The sequence below is a fragment of the Dunckerocampus dactyliophorus genome, chromosome 16, assembly GCF_027744805.1.
Source record: "Dunckerocampus dactyliophorus isolate RoL2022-P2 chromosome 16, RoL_Ddac_1.1, whole genome shotgun sequence".
NCBI classification, from domain to species: domain Eukaryota; kingdom Metazoa; phylum Chordata; class Actinopteri; order Syngnathiformes; family Syngnathidae; genus Dunckerocampus; species Dunckerocampus dactyliophorus.
The window spans coordinates 9,482,320-9,494,879 of NC_072834.1; the positions used below are offsets into that span (position 1 = coordinate 9,482,320).

The following is a 12,560-nucleotide window of genomic DNA, read 5'->3' on the forward strand; positions in this document are numbered from 1 at the left end:
CCCATTTACAAGTTGAAGTGGAAGAAGGATCATGGCTGCAAAGAATGGTGTTGTTCTGATGCCCAACGGAGGTCAAAAGAAGTCCAAAGAACACAAGGAGGAACGGGGCTATTGGGGCACCAAAGCAGAGTTTATCCTGACTGTGATGGGCGCCATCATCGGACCTGGCAATGTGTGGCGGTTCCCTTACCTGTGCTACAGAAACGGCGGAGGTTTGCGTTGTTTTTTTTTTTTTTAAGTTTTAATATTTCTGACTGTAATCTTGCTGAATTGCTTTAGGTGTGTTCTTCATCCCTTACGTTTTGTTCATGATCACCTGCGGGATTCCCTTGTTTTTCCTGGAGACTGCTATGGGACAGTACACCAATCAGGGTGGGATTACATGTTGGAGGAAGATTTGTCCACTTTTCCAAGGTGCATGTTTGCTTTCATGCCACTTTAATAAGTGAGTGCGTAATTACGCATTACGCTTGGCACCCTCGACTTTGCTTTTAATTATTTCACTTTTTTGTTTGTTTTGCAGGCATAGGCTACGCAAGTCACCTCATCATTGCATTCGGCGCCACCTCCTACATTATCATCATTGCATGGGCTTTCTTTTATCTCTTCTCCTCCCTGCGCGCAGACTTGCCTTGGGCCACATGTACACACGAGTGGAACACAGGTGGGTGCCCCCTGCAGGAAAGAGCACAACATGATCACTTTATTTTGCATGTTTACTTTTGTTGTTGCACTTGCCTTACTTTCCTGCTCTTTTAGACTCATGCATAGACACCAGCCTTTCGAATCAGAGCCTGAGCATGGCAGACAGACACAACAGCACTCAGCCGGTTGTGGAATTCTGGCAGTAAGAACATCTCACTTTCTCTTTTCTTGTCATCCCTCCATCATACTCTCATAATTCATGTTGGTTGTCCCCTCACCATGGCCACCTTTGCTCCTGCGCATGTGCTCTCCCCATGCAGGCGAAGAGTGCTGAAGATCTCTGGTGGTATTGAGGAGGTGGGCAGCCTGAGGTGGGAACTGGTCATGTGTCTCATCCTAACCTGGATCATCTGCTACTTCTGCGTTTGGAAGGGGATCAAATCCACCGGGAAGGTAAGATCATTTTTCCCCCGTATTTACAGTGGAACCTCCAAAAGTTTTCCTATAGGAAATACTGTAGAGTAAATTAATCTGTTCCAGGGTTAAACTGTCACCTTTATGTCCAGCAATAATCTTTAATAATTGTACAGTCAATGTTTAAAGCAGCAATTGAACATTCTTAGCGGTCATACAAGTGTGAAGACAAGTTAAACACTGTACAATAAAACACAAATAAAGTAAAACGACTCACACTTTGAAGACGCATGAGACTTTGTTCCAGGTACAAACTGTCGCCATTGCCAAAACCTTCTCTGCTGGCCTAACCACAACCAGAAGTACTGACCTAGATTTACAACTTAAATTCTAATATTTATACCAAACAGTCTATTATCTTCATTTAGTCACATGCTTCTTGGCTGCATTGCTTCCAGTAGTGTATGCGTTGTTAGGAAAGGCGAACAGTGCGTGGTTGGTCCCCACAGCAGAAACGACAACAAATGTGAAGAAACAATGTTTAGGAACAAAAAGTGCACTCAAAAGAAGTGGAAAAAACAAAAACAGAAAAACAAAGTCCAACAAGAAAACAAGCGAAGCCACACGGTACAAAACATAACTAAGGGAGCGACTGAAAAATCTAAGTAGGACTTGTATAAGTACTCACGAAAGCTACAGTCAGAAAAATGGCCAACGAGTAGGATACACGCAGGGAAGCGCAACAAGAGGAAACGGTTGAGCTGGAAGCGAGCGTAGATGTTGCAACAATTTGGCAGAGAGTGAGTGTGCAAGCATGGCTTAAGAAGGGCTGACTGCTCTCAGGTGCGTGCAGGTGGCTCCGCCCTGGCAGGACCATTAGTTCACCGCAACAAAGTGCAGACAGGTGGCAGTAAAGCAGCTCCAGCAGAACACTTGTATGTTAGATTTTTTTTATCTAATCAGATTTCAACACGTCTATGTGTTGTCATATCAATGTAATCTGTCCAGGACCTTCAGAAATAGGAGCTCCGGGCCCTGTCACATACACAATTAGCAATGGGGCGTTTTTTTTTTAGCCAATCAGACTTCGGATTTACCTCTGTGGGCCGGCTGGCAAAGCAAAACTGTTCAACAAGCTAAGTTATGCCCACAATAGCTGACTGAGGAAGTAAAAATGGACTGTGGTGAGTAGATGTATTTTATTTAAAAGTTTGATGTTTTTGTCACGTTATCACATTAATATTGGTTGTGAACTGTGGAGTTGTCTTGATGCGTTATCACCAAGCCCTTCTATCATTTAAAAACTGCATTTTGTGTGCAGTTGTGTTGTCATTGACTAATATTTAAATTTGTTTGAAGATCTGAAACGTTTAAGTGTGACAAATGTGCAAAAAAAAAAAAAAAAAAAGAAATCAGGAAGGGGGCAAACACTTTTTCGCACCCCTATATTTACACTCCTGGTCAAAATTTTAAGACCAGTTGAAAAATTGCAAGAATTTATAACTTTGCACTGTTGGATTTTAAGGAGTTTTAAGTAGAGCTACAAAATGCAAAAAGAAGAAATGAGACAAAAACGTTTTGGGGTAAGGAATTTATTGCAAACAAGAATTAAAGTGAAATAGGCTGTTCGTCAGCTGATCAAAAATGTAAGACCACAGCCTTTAAAAGACAAAATCTTGGCACAAATGTGGATTCAATGTCATTTTCAGTCAGGTGTTCACACTGTCATGTCAAATTCTCGGTGTGATCCGGTGGAGTTTTGTACAATTACAAACCCTTAGTGTACCTAATGAAATGTCCTGTTACTCTTTATTCCAATACTGTACTCCAAAAAAATGAATTTGTTCATTTTTTTATGAAAAACCCTTTAAATGAACACAATGCTTAGGCTTTGGCAGTGTCCCTCTTCCAGTGTGTCCTCCGAAAACAGGGATTAAAACAGTGTTGACTTTGATCTGATTTGTGTCCACACCTGTCTTGTAATTGATCCCGTCCCATGTTGAAGGCTACAATGTGTGAGCCAAAAAATTACATAGCCAAGTATTATCAGCCAAGGCATTTCACATTTCACAGAGTGTTCTTGGTCATGCAGGGACATCTTACTGTTTCTGTTGTGTAATGTGACGAACTGGACTGCCGTGCCTTGACTTGAATGAGATTAACATGAAATACAATTATAGTTGAACCTCCAAAGCCAAAATCACTTTGCTCAGTGGCTGACTTCCAAGTTGTGCTACTTTCAAAACAATATTTTCCATCATAAATCATGTAAAGTGAATGAATTTGTTTCAGGATGCATCTGTCACAATTTCAAACATTTAACATCCATGTCAAACGGGCATGAAGAGATGTTAAGCACAAATAAAATTGTCTTTTTACACTGTGTGCACAATTATTAGGCAAGGCAGTATTTTGACAATATTCTCATTTTTATGCATATTTTCCAAGCCCAAGCTGAATAAACTTGAATGCCTTGAATGTTTAAGCATACCAGGTGAGGTGTGTACTGAGGGGGTGTGTGGCGTTAGGAGATCTACACAACAAAGTAGGTGTGCACATTAGGCAGCTTCTTTTCCTCTGGCAAAATGGGCCAGAAAAGAGATTTAACAGACTCTGAAAAGTCAAGAACTGTAAAACATCTTTCATAGGGATGCAGCACTCTTGAAATTGCCGAGATATTAGGACGTGACCACAGAACCATTAAATGTTTTGTTGCGAGTGCACTAAAGGGTCGAAAGAAACATGTTGCGAGAAAACCATGCAAATTAACTGCCAAATGTTTGAGAAAATTCCAACGTGAAGCTCCCAGGACCCTTTATCCTCCAGTGCTGTCATATTCCAGAACTGTAATCTACCTGGAATGTCTAGAAGTACAGTACATGGTGTTCAGTGCTCAGAGACAAGAAAGGCTGAAACCCGACCACCACTGAACAAGACACACAAGTTGAAAGGCTATGACTTGGCAAAGAAATATCTGAAGACACATTTTTCAGAAGTTTTATGGACTGATGAGATGAGAGTGACTTTTGATGGACCAGAGGGATGGGCCCATGGCTGCATCAGCAATGGGCAGAGAGCTCCACTCCAACTCAGACGCCAGCAAGGTGGAGGTGGGGTACTGGTAAGGGCTTGTTGGGCCTTTTCAGATTAAAGATGGACTCAAACTCAACTCCCAAACCTACTGCCACTTTATTCTCACAGTGGTACAGGGAAAAGTGTGCATCTTTCAAGAAGACCGTGATTTTCATGCATCCATGGCTAGCTAGTAAAGGTCTGAAAAAGTTAAGACATGACCTCCTAGCTCACCTTGAGTGGGACCTTAAACGTAAGATTTACAGTGAAGAAAAAAGGTACACCTCTCTGAACAATGTTTGGGATGCTTTGGTTGCTGCTGCACAAAAGGTTGACGGTCAAACGATCAAGAAACTTCACAGACTCCATGGATGGAAGGCTTTTCCGTGTTATTGAAAAGAAAGGTGGATATATTGGTCACTAATTTTTGGAAATGTATCAGAAATATTTATTTGTAAAGTTTGTGTTGTTTATCATTCTGACTTAAAAAAAAAAAAAGAAAGAAAATAGTGAGATGGGAATATTTTTGTTTTTCGTTGAGTCGCCTAATAATTGTGCACACAGAGATAGTCTCAACAAAAGCAACAAAACCTCACTTTCACTTCCTTAAATATTCAAGTTTGACGTTTATTAACATTTTGCATTGACCAAGAGCACTGTTATTGTTAAATAATAAAACTAATAATCAATAATGTAAATTGCCTAATAATTGTGCGCGCGGTATATGTCCTTTCTTGTTGGTGCAAATCATCCGTGAATTTTAAAAAATGTCCATTTAGTTGACAGGACATGTATACATTAAGTTGAACTATCAGAACTGGAAGGGACACTGTAAGTGCTTGGCATGTTCCCGGGGGTAAAACATGTACACAAGGCAATGGCTGAAATCAGCACACACTCATGCAGTGTGTTTTCAAGGGTAAAAAAAAAAGAAAAAAGAATGAAATAGCATAAAATTGCAGCATTAAATGAGTTGACTTTAATTCTTTCTGTCACTTAATGTAGGCAGCATACTTCACAGCAACCTTCCCCTATGCAATGCTGCTGATTTTGCTCATCCGTGGAGTTACTTTGCCAGGGGCAATGGACGGGATTATTTACTACATCTACCCTGACGTGACCCGTCTGTCAGATCCACAGGTAAGACCATGACTCTACAATCAAGTCTGTCAAAGCACACTGAATTATAACACTGTGTCTTATTAGTTTGGTTTGGTTTGGTTTGGTTTAGTTTATTTGAACATGAAGGTTACAATGGAATACATCTCATGAATCATTCTTTGACAGTTCCACATGTCCAAAAGGAGTAGGAAGAAGCAAAGCTTATTTAATCCTACCCCCCATCCATTCTACATCTAGTACAGTACATGTAGTTCACTTCTGGATTCCATGTCATGTTTTCAGTGATAGTCAGGATAACACATAATAGATAACGGTGAGATAGCCCTCCCCCCCAAAAAAGAAAGAACATTAATAATAATAATAATAATAATGATGACAATACTAAATAAATAAATAAAAAAGAACAAAGCTTTTTCTTTTTTTTTTAAACACAACAAAGAAAATTATTAAAAAAAATAAAAAAACAAACAAATAAATAAATAAAAAATAAAATAAAATAAAATAAAATAAAAAAAAATAACAAACCTGACAGAACAATCAGGACTCTTCTGCCTTGTATTTAGCAAACATCAACTGCTTGTATTGTTTTTTGAATTTGCTCATCTCTGTACATTGTTTGAGTTCTTTACTCAATCCGTTCCATAATTTAATTCCACACACGGAAATGCTGTGGGTTTTCAGCGTAGTTAGTTAGCGTAGTTAGTTAGTTAGGTAGTTAATTAGTAGGATTACACAAAAAAGAAAAAAAAAATCGAGAAATTTTGTAGTGTGATGTGACATGGGTCAAGGAAGAACCCTTCCCCTTCAAATTCTGGTGCAGATCCAGACAAAAGTCCGCTTGCATTGGGGCCAACTGGGATAGTGACACACCAAACAGTATATTGGAAGTGTGTTCTATCTAGCCACAATCTAGTCCTGTACTGGGAACACGTTTTGTGCGTCTGTAGCATTAATGAGTTGTGTTTGCCCACACCTGCCTCTCTGAGAAGCGCTGTTGTGCAGTTTATATACTTTTTTTTTTTTTTACACATACACTGTAACTATGCACTTAACCATGGTAATAGATGTCATGTATTACATACAACAACTTAACATTAAGTGGGACAGGACACAAACGGTTCGGGACCGGATCGCGATCAGTGAATTTCTGTAAAGTAGGATTCAATATTAATAAAATGAATGTTTTTGTAATTAGAGCATAGAAAACCTGTTTATGATCTTCTAAAAACTGTTTTTACCATTATTAGAGCCATGTAGACATGAAATAACACCCCTATAGTTAGTAAGCCAGACAGACATGTTTAAAGTTGTTCAGCCTTGGTGGAGGTATTTAAACGTGATAAATTGCCTTGAGAACATGTTGGTGTGTTGGATATTTTGAGGTCTGGATGGACGCCGGAACTCAGATCTTCTTCTCTTACGCCATCGGACTCGGGTTCCTGACCTCGCTTGGCAGTTACAATACTTACAACAACAACTGTTACAAGTAAGGCTGAAAACATTACATGTATAGTATTCAAAGGTTTTCACCCCTGGAAGACATGCAATTCATTTTAATTTCTTAGTGAGTGGCTAGTCAAACAATCTGAAACAGACTGTGTTTTTGTGCTCAACAGATATGCTGTATTTTGTTACTACCATGCACATGGTTGGCATCAGAGTCAGAGCGATGAAATCATTTTTAATTATTCTAATTCTATTTCCAGTTCAAATAAGCAGCAGCACTTCCTTTTTGTCACTGCTTCAACCTGAGCAAATTTGGATGGGTTTTATCTTCCAGGGATTGTTTCTACTTGTGCTTGCTGAACAGCGCCACCAGCGTTGTGGCAGGCTTTGCCATTTTCTCCGTCTTGGGATTTATGACCTACGAACAAGGGGTTGATATTTCCGAAGTGGCTGAATCAGGCAAGTACTTACTGCATTCAGGCGGGTTTGCTCTACCATGGGAACTGACAGGCATGTTTACAAAGTTTTGGTTGTTTAAAGAGTTATGTTAACAATGTTGTTATTGTGCTCCCCTTTAAGGAAACTGTGATGTAATCCAAACTATTTATCCTTTTAAACTTGGACTTGCTTTTTGGTTCCTTTATTTTAAAGCATCAACATAGTTGAGAAGTAAGACCACACAGATCACAGCCTGGTCTGGATTACTGGCGATTACCAGGGCTTCCCAAATTTCGGCTCGGGACCCAAATTGGGGCCTGTGGCATACTATTTCTTAAAGGGCAATTGTTATAGTAAATTCATGTCAACTGTCTTTTACATTATTCGGTTAGTTGTCTACAGTCAATCGGGACGCATAACACAATAGGCGGGTTCTCCCTTAGCCAATAAGGACTGTTGTGGCTCTATATTTAGCCAGCTATTGTCTACTGTGGGTTCCTAATACGCTCATACAGGCACGCAAACACACTGAGAATAAGTGGAGCCGCGCACACGTCTTCAACAGGAGTATACAACACCCTCTACTGGTAGAAGTAGTAAATACAATAACAGACACATACAACAGAGCACCGATGGATCGCTCTAATACACCACAAGGACGCCGAACACAATGCGTGTTCATACGCTGTTAAAAAATATATATACCAACTTGAGAAAATCAGCGAAACAGCTAATCCGATGTAGCGAGGGAACACTGTACACTGCAAATGAGTCAACACACAGCCATTATTGCTTAAATAGTCGGCAACACATGTGAGTGCACCTCCAAATAGTCCAAATTGTGAATATTTAGTGTGAGCACCATTGTTATCCTTCACTGCCTTCACCCACTTGGGCGTGGAATTCACCAGAGCTGCACAAATTGTTCCAGTACTGGAATCTTCTTCCACACCTCCATGATGACGTCATTGTTGGAGCTGGTGGATGTTAGGGCACCTTGCAGGTCTGGAGGAGTCATACACCTCCATCACCTTCAGCTCCCTCAGCAAGGCACTTGTCATCTTGGAAATGTGTTTGGGCTCCTTATCATGTTGGAGAACTGCCATGCCCAGTTTCCCAAGGGGGAAGATCAATGTTCCCCCTAATTTTTCAAGTGTCTGAGCATACACATAAATGACCCAAGCATGCCTTGGACCTCTGTGAGCGCCATTAGATGTGCACACATGAGAACTTGAAGTAGTCCAACTTCCATTCTGTGGTATTTTGTGAATGTGTGGGTTCAAACAGATGGCAAGTCGTATTTCACAATGAAGCTTTTTTTTTTTTTTAAATTGTCAACCTCAGAGACAACAAGCCATGGAACTGTCTTTTACAATTATGCTCTTAATTGTAGAAAACCTGCAGATTATAATTTCATTTTAATTCAATTTCTTTTAATGTGTACCATTTATTTTGTTAGTTATGTAATCTTTAATTTCCTTTCTGTTTTGCATTGTGGCACTATTTCATTCTGGAAATGTACCGTATTTTCCGGACTATAGTCGCACTTTTTTTCATGGTTTGGCCAGTCCTGCGATTTATATTCCGGAGCGAATTATATATGTTTTTTTCAGACAGCCGCGAGAGGGGGCGCTCTAGGCTTGTGTGCCAGTATCTGCTACTCCTGTCACTCCTGTACCAGTGAAAATTTACAATGTCAACATCAACTTATAAAGACAACTGAGAAAGATAGATCACAAATGCTTAATAAATCAAGCTGTTTTGTGGTTGAATAAGGCCTATTAGTTACAAAATGCATACTTAAGCCAATTTTTTGTATTTTGTGTCTAAATTTAGCATTTTCAAGCATAAAATGGCTGAAAGAACTAAAATACAAATACGAGGCATTAAGAAGACTCATTCAAATTGTGCATGTAGTATTCCACATTGGTCAGTGAGAACAGCACCAGACTTGTCAACAACAGGCTTTTATTGCAGGTTTAAATGATCTCACAACAAGCGCAAATAACATAACAATAATAATAATCATCATCATCATCATCGTAATGATAATCATAATCAGAACACCGGCTACTGCTGTGGCCGTAATCCAGCTAAAACTCAACTCTGAACCCCCAACGTCACTTCTTGTGTACTGTACATGTCTGGAACACATTTATTGCAACACACACAAGCATGAGCGTTATTTATGTCTCACATGGCTTATTTTCTGTGATTACAGTGTATCTACTATATTGGTAATGTGATTGTAAAGGTGACTTCAGGAGTGTTTTTTCATGTTCCGTATTTAGGAGGTCGTAAACAGGTTTTCTATGCTCTAACTATGAAAATACTTATTTTTAAAAGTTGTGGTTCATTTTTAAAGAAGAAATCCTATTTTGTGGAGATTCACTTATCACGGTCGGATCTGGAACCAATTAACCGCAATAAACAAGGGATTACTGTATTGCTCAGTAATCGCAAATTGCACACTACTACTAAAGTATATACGTTTACATTTTTCCTCACATTTATAATGCAAAATTTTTCAAAACATCTTCAATTTGTGCCCCATAACGATCAAGCAAAAACGAAACTGTAAAACTTTTAGCAATTTTATTTTTGAAGAGAATATTACATAAAGTATATCCATTCACACATACATGTTGAGGTTAATATTATTTGAAGTGTTATGATTTCATTATGTCACATTATATTAATTAGACATGATCTGGAACGTCTACATAGTAGTGAAAGCATATTTGAGTTCAAACTAAATATTGGGTTGAAGAGTTTGCAGACAGCATGTGGCATGAGACAAATCTGGGGAAAGGCTGCATTGAATGTTCTGAAGAATAAAGCAACCTCTGGAATTCAGTTTTGGACAACCAGGACTCTTGAGGCCAAATTGAGCAGCGGGAAAAACAGCCCTGGTGAGAGAAACAAACAGTCACTCTGGCCATGAGTTCCCATGTAAGAAGTCAGGAGAATGTTCCCGAAGGACATTCATACTTGCAACATTCCATCTGTCTGTCCTTAAAACACCTCAAGGATTCCCAGATTGTGGCAAAAAAAAAAAAAAAAATCCTTCCCTGTTCTGAGGACACTACCTTTGAACTCTTTGGCCTCAATTCTAAATGGTATTTTTGGATTCAACCAAAGAATACTATCTAGGTGTACTTCTGGAATATTCACCCATCTCCACACAAGGTATTTAGATCTTTTTAGAGGGATTTTTGTGGATCTTCTCGCCTGTTTCTTGATAGGTTTCATTTTGAAACACGTCTCATTGTACTGTACGTTTAGGACCAGGATTAGCATTCATCGTTTACCCCCGTGCTGTCGCCATGATGCCCATGCCGCAGGTGTGGGCGGTGTGTTTCTTCCTAATGATCATCCTACTTGGCTTGGACAGTCAGGTATGCAACATTATGTCTTTGAGCAAATGAGCGGACCCCCCAAAGAGTTTCAAATGACCTGTTATTTCCTTCTGGTGCAGTTTGTTGGTCTGGAGTGTCTGATGACGTCGCTGGTTGATCTTTTCCCATTTTACCTACGTCAAGGATACAGACGCGAGCTTGTCTTGCTGGCCATTTGTACTGTCTGCTGCTTGCTGGGATTGTCCCTGGTGACCGAGGTTTGTGAAGGCCAAGCATAGGAAGCACCGTAGGTGGAGTTAGTTGATATTTACATGAAAATAATCCACTTAAATGTTCTCTCTCCTTTGCACTTTTGCAAAGTTTCATGCACCAATTTGCAAAAATGACTGTGAATCCTGTATTATACAGTACACTTGTCTTCACATACGTGCCATAACTACACTAAGGCCACTCAAATTTAGAGAACATTCATACCTGGATATCAATGCAGTATGCTGCATTCAAGACACTTGCTAGGAGGCTGGAAATATCCCACTTGGAGCTCAACATTCCAGTTAAAAACAAACAGAAAAACACGGAAGGCGACAGTTATAAGATTGTATGTGCTTTGCTTCTGAAGAGATATTTCAACAATCAAAAGATCTGACGACAGAACTGCGTGATTCCTTTGCACTTTTGACACGTAAAGCTCCACATCATGCTCTAGTGTGGCGCGGAAGCTGACTGTACACCGCTGGCTTGTGACTGCCTTTGGAACGGGGCGGACCAGCAAAGCACCACCCACTGCCACTCAGTGAGAATACAAAATGGAGAACAATACCTGCTTTCACTTTTAAGTCCCCAAAACCATAAGAAAACTCCCCAACCACGCCAGAAAAAGTCACTAGATTTGTTGCTAGTCGCTTTTGAGAAAATATGTCATCAAGGGGGGTTGGACTGTCGCCAGATCTAGCAACAAAATCGTCAAGTTGGCAACAATGGGCGGAATGATTTGTTTACGGAGTAGCTAAAACGCATGTGCAAACCCTTTTGTTTACATGTTTCCTTTTGTTTTTAAAGGTTAAAAGAATGTGTCACTTCAACGATCGCATTGGACTGTAGAAGAACTTTAAAGACAAACGCTGTCCTTAATTTGTTTGTTTGGCAGAAACAATGCATAAACACCAACATCATGGTAACATAATAACACATCTCACATGTATTGAATCAGGACTTTGACCCAAGGCTAATGTCTCTGTCCCTCCTTCTTAGGCATGTCTAATTCACAACTGTCTTGTTAAAAAAATACATCAAACAAAATAAAACAAATAAGACATTTAAAGATATACAAGAAAGAAGAACCAAAGCTAGTTTTGCTCTGTGCCACTTTGTGGTTGCCTATTGCTGATCCCCTAGTGGCAATTCCATTCGTGCTGAAGTCATGGGAGCAGCCTAAAAAGTTTAAAACAGTGAAAAGAAATATATTTGTCGCTTGCCAAGACCTCAAGCTTGAATCTCTCTTTCCAGATTTCAATTATCCTGTGTATCTTGACATTACAAATTCAAATAAGAAGAATAACCACAAATGTAACCAAAAAAATGTGATGATATTTCACATCACTTTTAGGAAAAGTATTATCATTGGACACTCATATTTTTATAGTTAAAGGGATAGTTCAGAGATTTTTTTGACATGAAGTTGTATGACATCCCCATTAGCATTTTAGTCCAATAACAGCGACTTACCCCCTACTTGGTCTCCTAAATCCAGTTCTGGTCAGATTTCCGTGATGAAGAACGTAGTTCCACTTAGTTGCTAGGGACAATTAAGTAAAGAGTTTGGCTTCTCAAAGCAATATGCCTTCAAAAGATTAAAACATTTGCATCACAAAAATGCCTTCTCAAAAAACTCAAACCTCACAAAACGCTCGGCGTTATATCTGTCTCGCGCCGTATCCCTGCGCACTGCCGCCGGTGCGTTCATGTGAATGTGACGAAGACACTCGCATCTTCTTCCGCTGTAGAACATATACGTAAACAAGATGGCCGCGGCGCTCCGTCGCGGAAGTAGATGCGAGCGTCTTC

General features: G+C 39.7%; 2 protein-coding genes across 5 annotated transcripts in view; one reads left to right on the forward strand and one right to left on the reverse strand.

The window, feature by feature from the left end:
* Positions 1-12,489, reverse strand: part of jakmip2 (janus kinase and microtubule interacting protein 2) — a 45,476-nt gene extending 32,987 nt beyond the window's left edge. Inside the window, exons 1-4 of one of the 4 annotated variants that reach the window (XM_054755819.1) lie at positions 12,222-12,489; positions 924-1,147; positions 744-794; positions 544-675 (exon numbers count right to left, since the gene is read on the reverse strand). The gene's annotated coding sequence lies outside the window, so the exon portion shown is untranslated. Of the gene's footprint in view, positions 1-543; positions 676-743; positions 795-923; positions 1,148-12,221 lie in introns of those variants that run through there. The other 3 variants (XM_054755822.1, XM_054755820.1, XM_054755821.1) reach the window with 3 other exon arrangements.
* The window catches only part of LOC129169426 (sodium- and chloride-dependent GABA transporter 2-like), a 23,851-nt gene continuing 11,291 nt past the window's right edge, over positions 1-12,560 (forward strand). The window contains exons 1-10 of the mRNA XM_054755827.1: positions 1-212; positions 280-414; positions 524-664; positions 760-847; positions 966-1,098; positions 5,137-5,271; positions 6,636-6,739; positions 7,034-7,158; positions 10,423-10,535; positions 10,616-10,753. Coding sequence (XP_054611802.1) covers positions 32-212; positions 280-414; positions 524-664; positions 760-847; positions 966-1,098; positions 5,137-5,271; positions 6,636-6,739; positions 7,034-7,158; positions 10,423-10,535; positions 10,616-10,753 — 1,293 coding nt within the window. The 5' untranslated portion in view covers positions 1-31. The remainder of the gene's footprint in view (positions 213-279; positions 415-523; positions 665-759; positions 848-965; positions 1,099-5,136; positions 5,272-6,635; positions 6,740-7,033; positions 7,159-10,422; positions 10,536-10,615; positions 10,754-12,560) is intronic.